The 20,530-nt window shown below is 39.5% G+C and overlaps 1 protein-coding gene across 14 annotated transcripts in view; it reads left to right on the top strand.

Annotated features, from left to right (window-relative positions):
• The window catches only part of CHD9 (chromodomain helicase DNA binding protein 9), a 72,299-nt gene that overhangs the window by 1,180 nt on the left and 50,589 nt on the right, over positions 1-20,530 (top strand). For 8 of the 14 annotated variants that reach the window (XM_077310996.1, XM_077310997.1, XM_077310991.1 and 5 more), the window contains exons 2-4: positions 8,554-8,656; positions 11,302-11,393; positions 14,312-15,896. In XM_077310996.1, coding sequence (XP_077167111.1) covers positions 14,466-15,896 — 1,431 coding nt within the window. In that variant the 5' untranslated portion in view covers positions 8,554-8,656; positions 11,302-11,393; positions 14,312-14,465. Of the gene's footprint in view, positions 1-3,187; positions 3,212-5,073; positions 5,093-8,553; positions 8,657-11,301; positions 11,394-13,254; positions 13,314-14,303; positions 15,897-20,530 lie in introns of those variants that run through there. The other 6 variants (XM_077310993.1, XM_077310992.1, XM_077310994.1 and 3 more) reach the window with 6 other exon arrangements.

Below are 20,530 nucleotides of genomic sequence, written 5' to 3' on the forward strand. Positions count from 1 at the left end.
TGAAACTGGAGAGGCCCTGCCAGGCAAAGTAGACATGGCTGACCTTCATAGACCAGGGGTCTGGCTTAGTGTAACACAGCTTCATGCCATCCAGAGGTAAGGGGCTGAGGCTCTATGTTAGAGGTTTCTTAGGTCTGACCTACAGTCAATCCACGGCTGGGTGAGATTGTAGTAGGTGATGTGGAAGACCTGTTACTGAGAGCCTGGAGTGCCAGGGCCAGCCAGAATAGACAGGCCTGACCTTGATAGGCCAATGGGCAAACTAAGTAGAAAGAAGGCGGTTTCATGTATTCATGTGATTCCAAGGGGAGGAGGGACCGGGGCTCACTGTTAGAACATTTGCTGCTATAAGACCCCAGATTCAATCCTTAGTATACCCAGCTGAAAGGAACAGGTAGTAGGTCATGTGACAGGTTCCTGAGAGCCAGGAAGGTTGCTGAAAGTCAGAGCAGACGGTACTGACCCTAATAAACCAATGACCAGGCACAAAATGCATAGAAGTGACATCTGATCGCATCACACAGAGGGTCATGACACCTTAAAGACTAATTTATTGCAGAATATATGTGAAAGAAGCATTAGCAGCTTGCTGGGAGGTGGGATCTGGTGGGACAGAATTCCAGGAGTCTTTACTCACCAGGAAGGATGATGAAGCCGAGTAGGTCATGTAGTTTATTTTCCAGTGACTTTTGGATTTTGTCCAGAGACACCAGAAGAATTTTTGTCTAGGGACTCATGGTGGCTGCAGGAAGTTAGATGTGTATATTATATTTTTCTCCTTCTTTTCCTCTATCAAGGAATCCAAGGTAGCATACATAGGCTTCCAGGAGGCGTCGCATCCTGGTACTGACCAGACCTGCTTAGTGTCAGCAGAGTTGCTGTATCATCATGTGCCTACCAGCCATACCTGGTGACATTTGGTGTGTTTTTTCTGTGGTATAGATGTGTCTATAGAAAGTGTTTGGTTGAGGCTGGCATGGGAGCTGTTCTTATAAGCTGATGTTATGAGGCAGCTCCCTCACCAACCTCTTTTTGTTTTGCCCAGTTTTGAAGACAAAGTGAGCTGCTTTTCCATTGTTGGCAGAGATGGATGTAGTTTGCTGCCCATTGCATTGACTGGCAAGACTTTATGCTCAGGCTAACCACCTCTTGGTCAATCCTTAAAGTCATATGCATGCATGTTCTCTCACATGAACAATCAGTACCCCTTAGCACTTCATACTGTATTGACTCTGTCCTGTTGGTGGCAATTTGGTTACCCCTTCGCCACAAAAAATCATTTGAAGCCTTCTGGGAATTGCTATTATAACTTACTGGTGGGTGAAATGAGAAAGCTTACATTGGAGAAAAGAGAAACTAAATGTAGAAGCTTTGGCCTGAATGGCTGGATGGCAAGTTGGTTGGTATATCTCACTGAGGTGCGACATGGTAGCATACAGCTTTGCATTTGCCTCTGAAAAGTTAGAAGTAATTGCATACTAGAAATGAAGGTAGCAGGTATGTGGGAGCAGTAGATTAATAGCTTATATAAATTGTTGGGAAGGGTGAGCTCTTTAACACTAAGTGGCAGAAAATGCAGTGAAAGATGAAAAGTTTGCAATTGCTCTAGTATTGTGAATTCTTTTCACTGTTCCTTTATATTCTCATATATTATCTCCCACAATCTTTATGGAAACTGCAGAGATACCAAAAGGCACAAAGCATTGCTTGAGCTCAGAAGTGGTCCAGAGATCACTGGTTTGAATGAAGTATGGTGGGGCCACCTGAACAGATATAAAAGCAAGGATTTATATGGCAGAAAGCAGTCTCAGATGGATGTAAAATATTTGCAAAATGATGGTAATGCTGCTTTCGTCATGGATAGTTTATGCATTGGTAGAGAAGGGATTAAAATAGAGGAGGGATTCATACTATTGATACAGGAACATTAGAGAGAGGCCTTCAAGTTAGGTAAGAAGATAGATGAAATATGATATTTTCTATAGATGGATGATAAAAGTTGGTAGTACAGTCTTTTGCAAGCAAAGTTCTATACAGAGAACAGTTAATGGGCAGGATTGCTAGCACTAGGGACTGCAGATTTGGTCCGGGTTTGGTGTTGGCTAGCTTCAGGACAGTCTGAAAGTTAGCCTTCCTTAGATCAGGGCAACAGGAAGGAGTTTCTGAGTCCCATGTAGGTGAGATGTGTATCATTTTACAAAATTAATTGGTAACAAAATGTCAGAATCTAATTGTCAAGTCTTTGTAGTCTTATCATTCCCATAACACTTGGCCTTGTGTCTTACCGGCATGTTGGGAATCAGTGGACCTAGGAAATCAGTTTTTTTAATCCATGTCTATGGGAATCCATGTCTATGGGAGCAATTTCATGCAGGTCTACTCAGAAGTAAATTACATGGTATTTAATTCAACTTATTCCCAGGAAAGTGTCCTTAGGCTGGCAGCCTATGTTAGTTGGTAGGTAGTCATTACCACTGGGTGTTCTGCTGCACGGGGTTAGCCTGAGGCTGAAATAGTGCTTTAAACTTCTTGGCAAAAGACAGAAATACAAAAGTAACTAATAATATGATCTATGTAAGAGGTCAGTTACTAGCTATTTTAATGTTGATTCACTTTTATGCTCTATGGATCAAAGTCCTGGCATGTAATTTATGCATATACCATAATTCTCCTTTGTAAGTCTTTATCTACTCATGTAGCAGAAGGAGACGGTAGAGTGGAATGTATCACTGCAGGCAAAGGATTAAATTTTTTCAAAGTTCCTCTAGATTAATAATTTCCTATAAGGGGACAGACAGCCATCACTGCATGCAATAATCTGTGGTACAACTTTCTCCCTGATGCACTAAGTGGACATTTGCAGGGAAATGGTATACAACTCACTGGGCTGCCTAAGTCTTCCTTTCAAATTAGGGGTTGTTTTGTAATGTCATAGTCCATGCTATTGTAAATAAACTTTGAAGTATTTTTCTTTCCATGTTTAAAACAAGCATTTAATGGGCTATAACTCCAGGAAGGGCAATATATAAATATAAATAAATATTGTTATGTTTCTGAAACTCTTAATAGAAAAATAAAAGATCTGTTGTGTTTAGACCTTGGATCTGACTACTCTGATATCATTTCACTCTGTCTGGAATAGGATCGCTTTGCTTCCTCATCTAAAAAGATCCTTCTTCCCCGGTGACAAGATTCTTATGTTTGTGTGGAAGTAAGTCTGGGCCCATCAGGGCTTGCTCTTATAAAATGCGTGGGACTGCAGCCTTAAAGCATGAGGATGCTGAATAACTTCAAGCTTCTTAACCTGAAATGTAGGACTTTGTTTAGAGTGTTCTATTTTTTCCCCCTAAGGACGTTCCCTGAGTATTTCTCAGGTTTTCTATAGGAACTGTATTTTTGAGGCAGTGCAGGTATATATTGCTGGTGGTCAGCTTAAATATACTTCAAGAGCATTGGTTAGCTGTAGATCAAAACACTTCACTTTATTGGCAGCTTCTTAATATCCTTTCTTAGAATATTAGTTGTGGAGAGTTCTGTCAAGTCACGGCTATCTTATGGTGACACACTTTTCAAGCCAAGAGACATTCAGAGATGGTCTGCCATGGCCTGCCTCTGCATTGCCTTTGTGGCCTCCCATCCATATATTGACTGAGGTTGGCCTTGCTTAACTTCTAAGATCTGACAAGATTGAGCTAGTTTGGGCCATCCAGAATATAGCAGTGTATATGACTCAGAGTTGTTTCCATGCGATACAAGTGCCTGTTCACTAGTATTTGCATTGAAATGGCTCTTAGACTATTAACATGTTGTTTTAAGGTTTCACGTGGCTAACGTTGCATATTGGTATGCAATATATACTATAAACTTGGTTGTGAAAATTTCTGCATCCCATATTTAGCCAAGAATCATTGTGAATATATCAGTACATTTTCAGGCTATTACAAGAATGGTAATGTTTATTAAAGGTGTCTGTCCTAGTAATCTGTGTAGAGCAGAGATATAAAGCTGCAATGGGGTGGAGGTCAAACTACCTACTCAGCACATATTTAGGATTTACATCCATAACTTTTCCTCATCAAACTCCATGGTTTGTCAAAATGAAGCAATAATAAGACTACTGGGTACCTCCTGAATATACTCTTCACCATCCAGTTCCCATGAGTCTGTCTTTCACATTTGGCTACAGTCTTTTCACCATCTTTCATTGGTGGCCCTCCATACTCACATCTGAGCACCCCCAACTCGTACACTTAAACCATCTTCCTATATGCTACTGCTTGACTTCAGAATCTTCAACATTCCAAGAGACCTGGCCTTCCCAATCATACTAGCCTAAACGTTGCTTCCAGTAGAATCCCACTTTTCACTTATCCATTCACCAAGACTTACTCGTCCTCCATCACTTGCCTGGTAACTTTTGGCAGTTAATTCTGGCAAATCATACATTCTGTATCTGGTATTCTCAGATAAAGGCATACCTTTGATGTGGAGGTGTACATTTGCAATCATTAGTTTAATTAAAGGTGACTACTAACATGGGGGGAGTAATAGAAGTGCTGAGGGAACTGCATTGAGAATCCCAGTGATCTTGGCACAGAGACTTGTTAGGTCTCAATTCTAGCTCATTTTGCCCACAAAGGTATCAGTGTGATATAATCACATGTTCACTAGCATTTGCACTGAAATGACTCTTTCACTGATTCCGTTAGGGGCTAGAAGACTGTAGCAAGTTCTGTTTTCAGTTGCTCTCCAGTAACTCTCAGCACCTGCTACCTATGAGCCTTTTATGCAAAACGTGCTATTCCAATGAGCCACAGTCTGTCTCTCAGTTTGTTTCGGCACACATTAGCATTTCAGAGCTTTTAGCTATATAAGAAGTAGCAGAGTGATGGTCAGAAGTACACCATTGTGCTGTATCTAACAAGCTTATTCATTGGTGAAGGGGTCTCTTTTGACCATCATAAAGGGTATGTTGGTGATCATGCAACTGGCATGAATAAAAGCCATATAGGATCAGGGACAGGAATTAGATGAGACAATGAAACAGCTGTTTGGATAAACCACAGAATAGGCACTGTCATTGTGACAGCAGGTAATGTAGGCTATTGAAACTTTGTTGCTTACAAGGTGTTGGGATTTTTATGTCTTGTTTGCATTGCAACATGTTGAGAATTTCTAAGGAATGTGTATACCTGTGTATAATATACTAGGCAATATGTGCCTAGTATATTATATTAGAAGAGCCTCTTGTGGCGCAGAGTGGTAAGGCAGCCGTCTGAAAGCTTTGCCCATAAGGCTGGGAGTTCAATCCCAGCAGCCGGCTCAAGGTTGACTCAGCCTTCCATCCTTCCGAGGTCGGTAAAATGAGTACCCAGCTTGCTGGGGGGTAAACGGTCATGACTGGGGAAGGCACTGGCAAACCACCCCGTATTGAGTCTGCCATGAAAACGCTAGAGGGCGTCACCCCAAGGGTCAGACATGACTCGGTGCTTGCACAGGGGATACCTTTACCTTTACCTATATTATATTAAAAAACTACCAGGGCTGCTGGTAGTATTAAAAATGTTGAAACTTGGGTATTAGTTTTATGGAAATCTGGAAATATGGATAACCAATAGCCAAATCCTATGATTTACTATGCTGGCTCATATGTATATAAAATGATTCAAGAACTTTGCCACCCCGGTAAAGTGTTGTTAGAACCTCTAGTAGTATACTGGCACTGAAAGTAGATCCTAGATGTTTGTGCTGGCGCATCAGCATCTTTAATGCTGATGTGTGTTCATGCAGCTATTCCAGAGACTGTTATCCCCAAGTGGCAAGGGGACGGAATGTTGGGGCAGAGAAGGCAGACCCAGCATGCTCTGTCATCCCTACATCTTTACTCAGCCGGAAGCAGAAACTTCATACCTCACTTTTTGAAATACAGAGTAAAATTGCTGCTAACATGATTGAAGAACAAGGCAACTGCAATAGGAAATTTTTCTGACTTGCTTGAAATTTATGTTGTGGAATCTTTACAGAATTCTTAAATAAAATTATCATGGCAGGAATACAGCATAGCAAAATTTCACTAAGCATCTGCAAAATACTAGAAGAAAAATGTTGAGAAGCTTAAAAAATGCTAGTGAGCTTCTTTGATGGAAACAGGAAGGGCTGTGGAATAAATTAATACACCGTTTTAGCTCACTACTGAATGTAAGAAAGTTGCTTCCTATTTAAAGTGAATGTTTCCATATTGTTGTTTCCTCTGTCCTGTGGGAAAAGTCAAACTAGAAAACAAGTAGCGATAGAAAAGAGCACTAGTCCAGTAGCACCTTAAAGACTAACAAAAATAAGTGATGTATGAACTTCTGTGAGTTGCTGTTTATGTCTTCAGTGATTCATGAAATCTCATACCTTGCCACAAATTTTGTCAGTTTTTAAAGTGCTACTGGACACTTGCTCTTTTCTACTGCTACAGAGCTGACTTGGTTTAGTGGTTAGGAGTGCGGACCTAATCTGGTGATCCAGGTTTGATTCCACGCTCCCCACATGTGACCAGCAGGGTGACTTTGGGCTCACCACAGCACTGAGAAAGCTGTTCTGACTGAGCAGTAATCTCAGGGCTCTCTCTGCCTCCCTCAGCTCACAAGTTGTCTATTGTGGGGAGAGGAAAAGGAAGGTGATTGTAAGCCGCTTTGAGACTTCTTTGAGTAGAGAAAAGTGGCATATAAGAACCAACTCTTCTACTAGGGCTATCCAGCTTGATCTGTGCCTCTAGAAAACGAGTGAAGGACTCTGCTCTTTCTAACATGTCTAGAATACTATAAAAGAAAGTGTTTCATTTGTGAAATTGCAAACTAGTCATAATTTAACAATAGAGCCTATGCTTTATAAGCAGAAATCCCAGGTTTAATTCCTGGCAGTTGGTCAGTAGGGCTAGAATAGTTGGCCACCCAATGGGGATGTGGTCAGATAAAGCACTGGCTAGAGGAACCAGTGGTCTGGCTTAGTATTAGGCAATGTTGGATATCATCAAATCACTGCTAAATATTTGCAAAGAACTCTGTTGTTTTGTTTAAAATGTGAGCTAAAGTAAGCATACATTTAGTCCTTCCATTTGGATCATTCAGTGATTACGAAAAGTGAATTCCCGCTGACTTGCTAGAAAATAAGCTCATATGAACATTTTCAGGTACAGCTTGATAGAAGGAAAGGAATAAGCTGGTTCATCAGGTTCTTGAGCATTGAGGTTTCAGGTCAACTTTTGCTGCTCAATTCTGGGAATGATATTTATTTAAATATAAATATTTATTAAGGTATTTTTATCCTTCCTTTCAACCCAGTTTGGGCTCTCAAGGCAGTGAACAGTTAAAGAACAGTTAAAACAATATTTATATATACATTCACCTACAATAGGTAAAATGTAAAGTAGAACCAGGGTCCTTAAGGGAATGTCAAATGAAGCAAAAAATGTCTTTACCAGCTGGCAGAAGTCGGACAGGGGAAGAGTGAAGCTCCCAATAGCAAACAAGATAACAGTCTTGCAAGTCGAGTGCTGAAAATGAGCCTCTTGTGGCGCAGAGTGGTAAGGCAGCGACATGCAGTCTGAAAGCTATAACCATGAGGCTGGGAGTTCGATCCCAGCAGCCGGCTCAAGGTTGACTCAGCCTTTCATCCTTTTGAGGTCGGTAAAATGAGTACCCAGCTTGCTGGGGAGTAAACGGTAATGACTGGGGAAGGCACTGGCAAACCACCCCGTATTGAGTCTGCCATGAAAACGCTAGAGGGCGTCACCCCAAGGGTCAGACATGACCTTTACCTTTTTTTTTTTTTTTACCTTTTTTTACATTTAAGAAAAGCCCTACAGGGTCAAATTAGTGGTCAGTTTGTTTCCAGTTGTAGTTCCCCTCCTTTGACCTCACAGCAGCCTTGTGGAATAGGTTAGATTGGGAGAGAAAGATTGCCAAGGTCACCCTGTGAGATTATAGACAGGGATTTGAACCCTGCCTCTGCCCCCATGCTAATGAACTACTCTGGCAAGCTTTGATAATGTTGGGGAATCTGTAATCAGTTGTTTGCACTTCAGGCAAAATTAAATCACTTATTCTATAGTAAACTTTTACTACTTACTTGTATATTGATTATGTGATACACGATATATAAATCTGTCTTATACTGTTATCACATCTAGTCAGTAATGTTTACTTTGACTCTGTGTATGGGTATATGGGGCCACAGCTCATCCCAGGATTGATGCTAGTGTTGAAGGATACTTCTAAATGCCTCTCCTTTCAAAATGAAATACTGCATTTAAGTCAGTTTAGGGAGAAATCCTAAACCTGTCTCCTCAGAAGGAAAGTTATTCTTCTATGTGTTAAAGGTCATGTTGGAATCTAATGATGTAACTGGCACACTTTGCATACCTCATAGTTGTTACATTGATCTGTTAAAAAAATATATATATAAACCTATCACCACCATCACATAGCTGAATTTGTGCATGGCTTTGATCACTTGAATTTCTCTCTTGCCTTTAGTAACATATTTGTTTTCTTTTTTTCCTCCCAGTTTTTGTACTGTGGTGACGATACAGCTACAAAGAAGTGTTGTTGATTGACAGCAGTGTGCTAGAGTTCAAGATACTTAAGGGAACCACTTTTCGCACCAAATGGTGAGTTTCAGTTAGGTTATCTCTAACAAATGTCTGCTGTTTCTCAATAAACGTTTGAGAAAAAGTATGGCATTGCAAATACATGTAACAAGTTGTTGGTCAACAAGACTGGGGGGGGATCATTTTTTTCAGTGAATTTGTGGAGTCGCCTAAGTAAGGCTAGAACACCTTGTGTGGGGGTGGTCTCACTGTGCAGCTTTTGTCATCTGTACAGGAACCAACCAGTTTGCTCTTAGTATGATTTTGCTTTTATTAATATCAGTGCTCTACTATTATGCTCTACACTACAGAATCCTTTACTGCAGAAAAAGGAAAGAGGCTGCCTGAATAGCATATGTATACTGAATCACACAATGAAGGCTATCATTGCCTAGTCAGACTAGCATCCGCTCTGGAGGGTCTGTGGTGTGAAAACTGTCATTCCTGACACCAGATCGTTTTAACTGGAGCTGCTGGGGTTTGAAGCTAGAATCTCTGCATGCCAAGCAGATGCTCCACCAGTTATGGTTCATCCTTGTTATAGCCTCAGAGCCTTTCAGGAGTTAGGCAGGTTATGTCAGATGACTATCAATGGAACATTAAGTTGTTTTATACCTGCATGTCAGGGCTTAAGCCTATGAATTCAGCTTGTGGACCTCGCAAGTGAAAGGTCAAGTCGCACATAATTACAGAACAAGTCCCTGTCATGGTCTATGAGCACACAGAGTGCTTTCCTCAACCTTCTGCGTGTAATTCATTCATACATTTCATAAGACAGAAAACGTTCTGTGTCGACAAGAAATGTAGTTTGCTGCCACCACCACCTCAGCTGTTTGTTAAGTTATTAGGGAACTCCTTAAAATCCTCTTATAGAAAGAACTACAGTATTATCTTTGGGTCAGTTGTGTTAAGCATGGACCTGAGTAGGCATGGCTTGAAAAACACAAAGCACTGAGTGATGCAGTAAAATGATTATTATTATTATTATAAAGATGAGGAAATTTACTTGGCTTTTAAGCGTAGAGTAAAAAAAAGCAGTGCATCAAGTTGGTTGAGAGTGTATTAGGAACAAGCTGTAAGATTCCTTAAGTCAGAAGCTTTTTCTTTACTGCCTAAGGCCAAAGGAATTTATATGCTTACAAGGAACTAATATGCTTAAATCCTTGAGTCATTTCAGAATGGAGTTTGCCTTACGATACCTGGACTCTGGGCAGTCTCAGTCAACCATGGACAGCACCTCGTCAGGATTTAGGAAAAGCACTGACTGTCCTAGACAGTGCTTGGAAAGATAGTGAGTCCCTTTTGAATTGGGTAGCCCATTGTGTGACTTCATGACCTGCCATAAGTGGTAGAAAGAGCTCATTATCCAGTGACAGAGACGGCCAAATCTGTAGTCATTAGAAAAAGCAAATTATGTTTACAAAGAGTATGCAAGTAAAGAGGATTTTGAACATAGTGTTCTTAATTTTCTCACCATTAAAGTGTAAAGAGAGATAAAAGTGCATTTTATGTTCCACGTGGTTGGCGGACAGAAAGGAGGAAATCGCACTGAAGCGTTTACAAGACACTCAAAACTGAGTTATTGTTGCTATCTGCCAAGAGGGCAGAAGGGGGATTTGGAGCTCCTGCTGCTCAGTGACAGACACTAATCCACAAATGAAATTACTTGCACACCCAGCAAAAGGTTGCTGGTGAAAAGGATTTTAGCCATAGACATATGGAGCGGTCAGGTTAAATTGATCAGATTTTAAAAATTCTGCCACAGATGTATTCTGAGATTTCCATATAGTTTCTGAAAGTGAATTGGACTATGATTCATTAGAAAGCAACTGTCATAAAATCAATTAATTAAACTTGAGATTTAGAGGATGTGTGGAATCATAGCATGAAAACTGAGCGGCAGCTGCTGCATTTGCAACATATAAAAAGGTAAAGGTATCCCCTGTGCAAGCACCGAGTCATATCTGACCCTTGGGGTGACGCCCGCCAGCATTTTCATGGCAGACTCAATACAGGGTGGTTTGCAACATATAGAATTTGAAAAAGGTTTCAAAATAAAGGTGTGATACAGGTGTGACATTTTTTAGCCCCTTGGCCATAATTAAGAGACTAGGAAATGATCTCATCTGCATGTATTAATTTGTTATCATACTAGCCACAATGTAGTAATTATTAGTTTTCAAACACCAGTCCACAAATCATTTAACAAATCCTTGTTACAAGCTTTCAAAAGGGGGTTGGAACTCTCAGTGTCTTAACTATGATTTTAAAATGACTATTACTTCTACATTGTAACATTGTGTTTATACATGGATTTTGCAAGAGACAGTATGTGTCTTGTTTATTTTAATTTTGAAGGATTTTTCAGGTGAATACTGAGACCTGATGGTACCACATAGGTACTCAGGATGTAACAGCTGTAGCTGGTTTGTTAGTATCATAAAACAAAACAGAATACACTAGTCATACAGCAAAACATAATACACTAGTATAAATATTTAAAATCTGAATGTCTGTTATTAGCGTGTTTCTACTAATATCAACTGTAACTCTATATCCAACTTTTTAGTTGTGGCATATAGCAATCCTGGGAAAACTTAAGGTTTTTGAAAACACCTTTGAGAATTGGTTGTTGCCTTCCTTCAATACTGTGACTTTTCTTTTAGGTCCCTAATGCTAATAAACTAACTACCAGGGATCAAGTGCTTCTCAGGGTTACGTAAAACCTTTGCGAAGGCTATGTTCTGCATATTAATAGGTAAGGATGCTTTTTGTTAATCTTTGTCCAAGATTAAGTTACAGTTTTCTCACTACTAAGTATTTTATGCAGTTCTTATCCACTCTTATTTTAGAGCCACCAAGCAATTTGATGTTGCCTGATTTTTGATAGATTCACATGACCAATTGTTCTATTATGTGATTGATTTATGAATAACCCATGTAGTACTTCCCAGGAGCTAGGTAATCTGATGGGGTGCAGTATACAATTATCTCTAAAGAGGCAATGCTTTTAGCATTGCTAGATAGTATTGTTTATCTGACCCCTTTATCACTGATTACCTCATCAGAGAACTTTCTCAAATGGCCTGTGCAATTTTATAGTTTGATATTAATATTAATTATGGCATTTGTTCCGCTAGCAGTCCTTATCCTTTCACAAATAAAATAATAACAGGATAAAAACAAACTGCAAGTAGTAAATCTAAATTTGATTGGAGGGGGACAGTATCCATGCTTAGTCGTTCCTTTCTGTATCGAGTCTTAGTATGCCTAAATAAGTGAATTGCCAAAGCTTTCTAGAAATAGCCTTGCTCAGGTCTATGTTAAACATACCAGTCAGGATTCAAAGAGCCAAGTGCACATGTTCAAATATTCAGTTGTACCTGCTGCTTTCCAGAACACCAAAAGTCACCAAGCATGGCTCAGATACACAGGAAATGAGGTCTATAGCAGGCATGGATGGCTTCTGAATTCCACTAAGCTTATGGAAATTTGCTATTGGACCTAGCTGAATTTGCCCATTATATGTCACACTGACTTCAGTGGAAGCAAATTTCATATAGTGGTGTTCTGCTTTACTTGAAAGCAAGTTGCAGATCAGAATATTCCTTAAATTGGAATTTTAAGGAGCGTAAAACAGTCTGAGTGATATTTCTTCTACTTATTGATGACATTGACATTTGCTTTAGTAATATGGATTCTGAGAATTAGTCCCTAGGAGTGATTTACCATCCTATTCTTTAATGAGAGAATACTGCTGACTAGTGAGAAATATTCCAAACTATTGTCTCCCCCACAGGGATGTGTGGGCAGCTGACATCACTTCTTGGGCTCCTCAAAAGCTGATAATTTATTTCAGAAGCTTTTCTGCAGAAAGATTGAAACAGGCTGGTTTAGTGTTACAAACCTATAATGATGTGTAAGGTATCCTGGACAGTGGGCCCTATAGACATTACAGGAATTATGCTCTTATAAGCTTGATGCTTCCAAACTGACCAGGACTTGCTGATCTGGTATAAATTGATTATTATTATTATTATTATTATTATTATTATTATTATTATTATTATTATTATTATTATTATTATTGGGTTCTGGAGCCTCCATTTGTAATGGAGCCAATTTTCGTCATCACTTTAATTCTACTAGAACAGAAATGCTATTGTAAAAATGTTGGATAATACATAGGATGCATTTTGAAGTAGAAATACTCCTTTGCAGGAACTATTTTATGAATATGAGCATGATCTGATAAACCTTCAAGATTGCATTCTAAACCATTGTTTGAATTCAGTAACTTGGGAAGATTTAGACAATGTATCGCAATGCAAACAAAATCCTACTATCAGCAAAACCATAATTCACCTTATTTTGAAATTTTGCTAATTTTGTTCAGGTTCTTGAGAGAGAATAAATCACAGCCCTGTGGTAGTATGGACTGTGCACATAAAGCAGTAATGTATACAATACTATGAGGAAATAGATGCCAAAACTTACCAATTAATCATTTATATGCAGGTATCAGAATAGTAACATGGATTATTTATTTTTTGTCTGCATCTAAAGTTGGACTCTAAAATGAGTCACTTATTGCTGTAATTTCATAAAAACTTTTTTAGAGCTGTCCAGTCAAAAGTATTCTTGTGGAAGTCCTTCGGGTTGATCTGTTAAAAAAAAGGTAATAACGTCACATTGAATTGAATTCAGAAGCAAATTGTTGAACATTATAGTTATTCCAGCAGCATTGTACACAATTGTACCTGTTAGATACTCAGTCCCATTTTATTCCATGTCTTCAGTGCTGGCCCCTCATAGAGTATATTAGAGTAACCCAGCCTAAAGATTATATGAAGTTCCAGATGACATAAATAGTATTGCTTGGGAGTCCTTACACATCTATAGATACAGCTAATAGAAATCCCTAATATCAGAACTGTTCTTTTAATCATATTTAACCACATCCAGCATTTTCTGTTGTATTCCTAGATAGCTCTTTTAATTGCAAATAGATACATTTGCATAGCAACTAATCAATAGGCCTGCTTAAATATATACATAAAGGTAAAGGTATCCCCTGTGCAAGCACCGAGTCATGTCTGACCCTTGGGGTGACGCCCTCTAGTGTTTTCATGGCAGACTCAATACGGGGTGGTTTGCCAGTGCCTTCCCCAGTCATTACCGTTTACCCCCCAGCAAGCTGGGTACTCATTTTACCGACCTTGGAAGGATGGAAGGCTGAGTCAACCTTGAGCCGGCTGCTGGGATTGAACTCCCAGCCTCATGGGCAAAGTTTTCAGACGGCTGCCTTACCACTCTGCGCCACAAGAGGCTCATAAATATATACATATCTGTATATAAATGTGTATATATATCATATAAATCATAAAAACTTGACTGAAATAATAGTGAGATCATTTCACCCTGCAAATAATCTATAATCAACCTTGAATTTCATTAAGTCTCAAAAAGAAAGGTGGCATATAAATGAAGCTGCAAAGAATGGGTGGTATAAAAATCCAAATCAATCAATAAATCAATCAATAAATCAATAAATCTATCTTAGTCTCACAGGATATGTGGTGACTGTGCCCTAAACAAGAGAGAGATTTGAGTGGCGAAAACAAACCCTCTACATTAACATTTTACAGTGTTTGTGTTTCTCCCCTTTTTGTCTAGGATACTTTAAGTGCTCCAAGACATTGCTTCAAAAGTGCTAATGGATGTCATCATGGCTTAGATAAGGTGTTGGCCACTGAAGATTACCTCTTGCTGTGTGCTGCCGATAGACTGACTCCATTTGGAGTAATCAAAGTAGTACAGATATACCAAGATGACAGATCCTATGATGGACTTTTTCGATGATGCCAACCTCTTTAGTGATACCTTAGAAGGTTTGTCAGATGATGCCTTTGTACAAACTGGACCTGTTTCACTTGTAGATGAGTTGAACTTGGGTGCAGAATTTGAGCCTTTGCACATCGACTCGTTAAACCATGTGCAGGAAACACAGACTGAGCAAAAGATGAATGAATTTGAACGGCTCAATCAGTATGATTCACTGAAGCTTCAAGTCAGTCAGTCCTTCAGCAGTCCAGCTGAAAATGTTTTATCACCACACTCGCAATTTAATTGCTCACCCATTCACCCCCAAAGCCAAACAAATGGGATGTTTCCAGATGTGGCCGATGGAAGCCCTATGTGGGGTCATCAGACTTCTAGCAGTGTTTCTGATCAGAATGGATCCCCCTTTCACCAACGACATTCACAGTCTATGCAGCAAAATAAAAGTTTTGTAGCACACCACGATTTTGCCTTATTTCAGGCCAGTGAGCAGCACCACCCATGTGCCTCGCTGCAGTCACAGCAAAATAGAAACAGCGTTGATACAGGAGAGGATGCTCGGGGTCATTCAGACGACTTCATGGAAGTTAATACATGTATTCCACATAGAACCAGTATTCCCCACCCACCTCAAGCTGCTAATCTATCAAACTCTCCGCAGTCTATTTCCATCCAGTCATTTTCTCAGACCCCAAATAATTCGTCTCGCTATTGTGGTAGTCGAGAAGGAAGCTTTGATGGACATTCTCCAAGTATAACTCCATGCTCTGTTAACGAAACACAGTTTTCTTCTCCTTATTCCTACTCTAGTAACCGCATCTCTTCTACCAGTCTTCTGCAGTCTTCTACAGCTCTTTCCGCTAGTCAACAGACTCATTCTTTATCTGACTTTGCTGGAAATGATTCCTTTGCACCTCACACAGAGACCAAGCGTGAAAATACAGATAACATCCTTAACTCCAGTCCATCTTTGAATTCAGATAATTTCCATGTGTTGCATTCAACACACCCTCAGGGCAACTTCAGTAGTTCAAAACTTTCAGTAGTGAACATTAATTTTTCTGTCCCCGCTGGCTCTGGCCCTCAAATGAGCCATTTCAGTGATGCTGTAGAAGGCAATGGTTTTTCATCTTTGGATGACAATTTGCTTCATCAAGTTGAGTCTCAAGCCGAATCCTTTACAGAGCTTGATCCAGAAGCTCTCCTTCAGGAAGATCTTCTTCCCCAGTTTGATGAATCAGCATTTGTTCAGGATAGCTCAAGTAACGAGCTAGAACATGACCTTGACCATAGTGTTACTCCACAAGTAACACAGTTGCATATTGCTCGGACTCAGTTGCAAAACTGCAATCATCCCTGGAATTCTTCTGGTTCTAGTCAGCATCCACAGGAGCTAAAGTGTATAAGTGTTCAAGGGCAGGTATGTAACACTTTCCGTAGAGGATTTTCTTCCGTTGTTGCCTGTTCATTTTTTTAGTTTGCTGTTATCCAATTTGGTTGGTAACTTTATTTACACTTGGGAGGTAGTGATCTGTCATTTGGTAGAAGAATCCCTATCACATGAACAGTGTCTTGTATTAATTTATAGGATTATGTATTTTAAAAAAATCAGTAGCACTTTTTAAAGTTAAATGTCTTAGCTGTTTGAGATTCAAAGTATAAACAGTATTGTGAAGCCCCTTTTGTACTTTGGTTCCATCATGAGAAGACAAGTATCATTGCAAAAGGCAATAACGCTAGGGGAAATTGAAGGCAGCAGGAAAAGAGGGAGACCCAACACAAGATGGATAGACTCTATCAAGTAAGCCACAGTCCTCAGTTTGCAAGACCTGAACAAAGCTGTCAACAATTAGAACTTTGGGAGGTCATCAATTCATAGGGTTGCCATAAGTCAGAAGTGATTTGGCAGAACACACACACATGATAAAGCCTAACTCTTTGCCTGCTTCACATTTGAAGTATCTTCCACCTCAGAAAAAATACAACCTTCTACTGTATTTAACAAAAATTAAACACATGCCTTCAATTTGTTGTGCAGTGATAGACCTCTGTTTTCATTTTGTTTTCAGATCTTCAGTTCAATTATATAGATAAATTATTATCAGCTGCAAGGTGTTAAACAGCTCCTTATTATATTCTTATAATCTTTAGTTAGTTACTGTGTGAAATTTGCCTAAAAAACAGACCTCAGCAATAGTTACTACAAGTCAGAATCTTTTTTTAAAATTCTTTGTGGAGTAAGGAGTTTTAGCTGCATAATTTCTAATTAATTCTAAAGCTTTTGGTGTAGAATGGATTGTTTTGTTTAATGTCAATGATCAAGAAACATTTTTTATTTTTAAATGGTTGCTTAACTTTGCTCATGTAAATGTTTTAAAATTGTCTCTTGATTTGATGTGACCTGATAATAGGGTTTTTTTGTTCAATATATTGGCTAAAAATCAAAAGCTTTTTTGTGGTGTTGTATGACTGGGCTCTTTTTTATGTAGGGGCTTGGCCTCCCCAACCCTTGTTTTTATCTCTGCAGAAAAAAACATAAGTGCTTCATGGTTAATCATAATGGGGTTTTTTTTTGTAGAAAAATGGAACATGAGAGGAGCCAAGTAGCATTTTCCCTTCCCTTTTTGTTAGTCTGTCTCTGTTTTTCAGTTGCCCTAATGGTTTCATTTTGTAAAAAGTATTAATAGGAGCACAGGATTATGTACAGCAGTGGTCCCCAAGCTTGACAGTTTTACTGAGGCCCGGGGGGGGGGGTTAGTCTTTTGCCAAGGGACGTTGTCGCTGCCACCTCAGCCCCTGCTCCACTTGCTTTCCCGCCAGCACCCCTGACTTCCCACCACCACGATCTCATAGAAACCTGTTAACACAATATGATTCCAGATATGCGACATCGATGAATACTGTAAAATAATGCTCATACAATGTAAATGAGGGGGTTTTATAGAAGACTGAGAGGGGCTACAATGATTAATGGCTATTAGTAAAACATTACTAATAATGTTTTAAAAGTTACAGTCTCATAAAGTTTTTAATCTATATCTCAAATGTCAATGCCTCATTTTCTTGTCTGTTTCTTTGCTGGGGGAATGTGTACTTTTTATTCTTCAGTAGCTTTTTGTGGCACAATGGTACTACGTATTTTATATATGCTGTTTTCAGTTTTGGTCTCTGCAGATTAAAGGCTGCATCCCCAATAACTGACATGCTTAAATGGAACAGATGCCAACGGAACAGATGCCAGTTTTCTCATTCTGTGTTCTTTTCCAGACTCTCCTGCAACAAGGGACACCAGACATTTTACTTTTATTTACACACACACAAGCACACATATAGAGGAAGGGCTGTGCCTCGGTGTTAGCGTATCTGCTTGGCATGCTGCTGCGAGTCTAAGTAGACAATATTGACCTTTATGGACCAATGTCTGATTTAGTATAAGGCAGCTTCATGTGTTCAGGCATGACGGCTAGCTACAGCTAGCTATTTGCATCACAGACATTATTTAGGAGCAGATTGTTGAAAAAATGAAGCAAAAAGCATTAACCAAGATTAATATAAATTTTAATTTAAGATGTTGCTTCTCCAGCCACAGGGCAGTTCGTGGTGGTTGTTTGCCTGTTTCCACAGCCCTCTGTGACCAAAAATCCTCTGTGTCCTGGATTTGCATGGAATGGCAGCCAGCAGTGAAATACGATCTGAGCTGTTACTTGGCGGACTCGACTGCAAAGGCCGCCTAGCCCTCTGCCAGGAAACTAACTAACAGAAAGCAGAGTTGTTAACAGTAGCTCTCACGCTATTGGCCTCCTGTGTGCATACTTAAAGCAGAGAACAAACAGGAAGTGGATTCCAGGAAGTGGGGAGGGGAGAAATAGGTTAGCAAGAATTCATGGATCACTGCAGTGTGTAAGGAGCATATGGTGGGATCAGAGCCAGACTAAACAGTGTGTCTAAATTCCTTTGAGATGCAAGTTACTAAAGACTATTTGTGTTTTAAATTTAAGATTTAGAATACTTCAGCTGCAGATACTGTTTTCTAAAACAAATATATATAAAGAAATTTTAAGATCGAGATAGGTTTGTCTGTCTATTATTTGACAAAGTAATGCTAATTCTTTAGACAGCCTTGGCTATTCTTGTGACTGGCTTGATTGTCCCAGAATATGTAGCTTTTAGTATGTGAGAGTACATCATGTATATGTGGTTTAATGTTTTCCTTCATTTAATTGATTCCGCTGCATGAAATTTATAGTAATAAAAAACCTGTTGAAAGTTCTCTTAATTATATATATTTAATAATACTGCATACTTAGCAAGCTGTGTACAAATTCTTACTTAATGTGGAGTAGTATGTAAAGCTTTTGTCACTTATTCCTGTGTATATCAAAACTCAGTTCAGAACGGTTGTAATCTGACAAGAAGTTTGTATGTGTTCTTTAAATAGAGCTCATTGAATTGTTAAAGGCATGATTGCACAGATGATTCATTAATCCAATAAAATGATCAAAGCCATAATATATTTTAGTCTCTCTAGGCCTCCAGTGGAAAAGCAGCATGACTGCCATCATTCTAGTGGTTTAAAAATTCACTGTACAATTTAGTGTCACTTGCAGATGTTCATTCGTTGGCATTAAGTTTTGTGGTATTACCGCATTTCTCTAGTGTTAAATGAATTTAGAATAATGGCCTATTTTTTCCATGCACTGATTTCATGATTTCATAGTCAATGTGTTTGGTTTTGCTGTTGTGAAGTGTACTGTTGGAAGTAGTCTGCTTTTTAATTTTTATTACAGATAAATGTAATCTGAAGTTGATGAATTTATAAAGATACTGCACTGTGAAGAAAGCTACTTTCTGCTGTTGGGAATGGTGGCCCTAATATTAGCCACTCGTATCATGTCTAGGGGAGGGCTTTGATACCCATTGGGAACTATAAATGATCAGAGATTTCCCTGGTCACTTTATTTTAGAGAGTGCCTGTAATCTTCCCTATTCTAAAATGCACGGCAAAAATCCTTGCTCATGTGGAGTGTCATGTGGATAATTAAACACCATGGACCTTTGTAGAAAGTGCATTTTCTTCTACTATTGTGCTGTGTCAGGTTAAACTATTGCTTAGCAGCTGAAAGTTACCTGTTTTGTTGCTTTTATTGCACATTTATATACGAGAAAATATAAGTCTCTGTAAAATAATTGACACAATCCAGGGTTCTGATTCACATAAAAAAATAACTTACACCCAAACATGTATGTATATCTTCCCTTCCTCTCTCCACAACAGAAACCCTGTGAGGTAGGTGAGAATGAGAGAGAGCTCTGATAGGACTGCTTGGTCAGAACAGCACTATCAGGGCTGTGACAAACCCAAGGGCACCCAGCTGGCATCATGTGGAGGAGCAGGGAATCAAACCCAGCTCACCAGATTAGAAGCTGCCACTCTTAAACACTACACCACACTGGCTGTCAGGGAAGTGAGGGTCTAGTCCCCTTCTTCAAGCAAGGAACAGTGATTTGGAGGGAGTAAATACTAGAAAGACTTCAGGAAGAAATTCCTGGAAACTTCAGGAAAAGTTTCCTTAATCTGGCTTCACTGGGTCAGTGGGAGGGGAAAGGGAGAAGATAAAACTGGAAGCAAGGAGGGAGTCCATCAGAGCAGACAGAACTCGTAACTGAGGTCTAGAGGAGGCAGCCATGGATCATGTCCTTGCCTAGACAGCTGAAAGAAGCTTCAAGGTTATGAAAACTGTAGAGATCTGCAACTTTCTAAGCTTAGAGCATACATAGAGAGAGGGACAGGGGGATTGCATTTTACCCATTTCTTTTTAATCCCTTGCTCGATCCGGTGCTGTGGTAAAACTATGCTTGTCAATATTTTCTTCTTAATAAATACTTTTTAACTTTTGATGCTAGTAGTGGTTCTCAGTACCACAGAAGCCTTCACCATTCTGGACACAGGATTGTAAAAGGAGTGCCAAGAGGAAAGGCCAGCAGTTGGCAAGCAGGGGCACACAAGGCAGTAAACTGTCTCCATGGTGACAAAAGTGCTAGGCAGAAGGAGGC

This window comes from Paroedura picta, chromosome 14 (genome assembly GCF_049243985.1).
Source record: "Paroedura picta isolate Pp20150507F chromosome 14, Ppicta_v3.0, whole genome shotgun sequence".
Lineage (NCBI taxonomy): Eukaryota > Metazoa > Chordata > Lepidosauria > Squamata > Gekkonidae > Paroedura > Paroedura picta.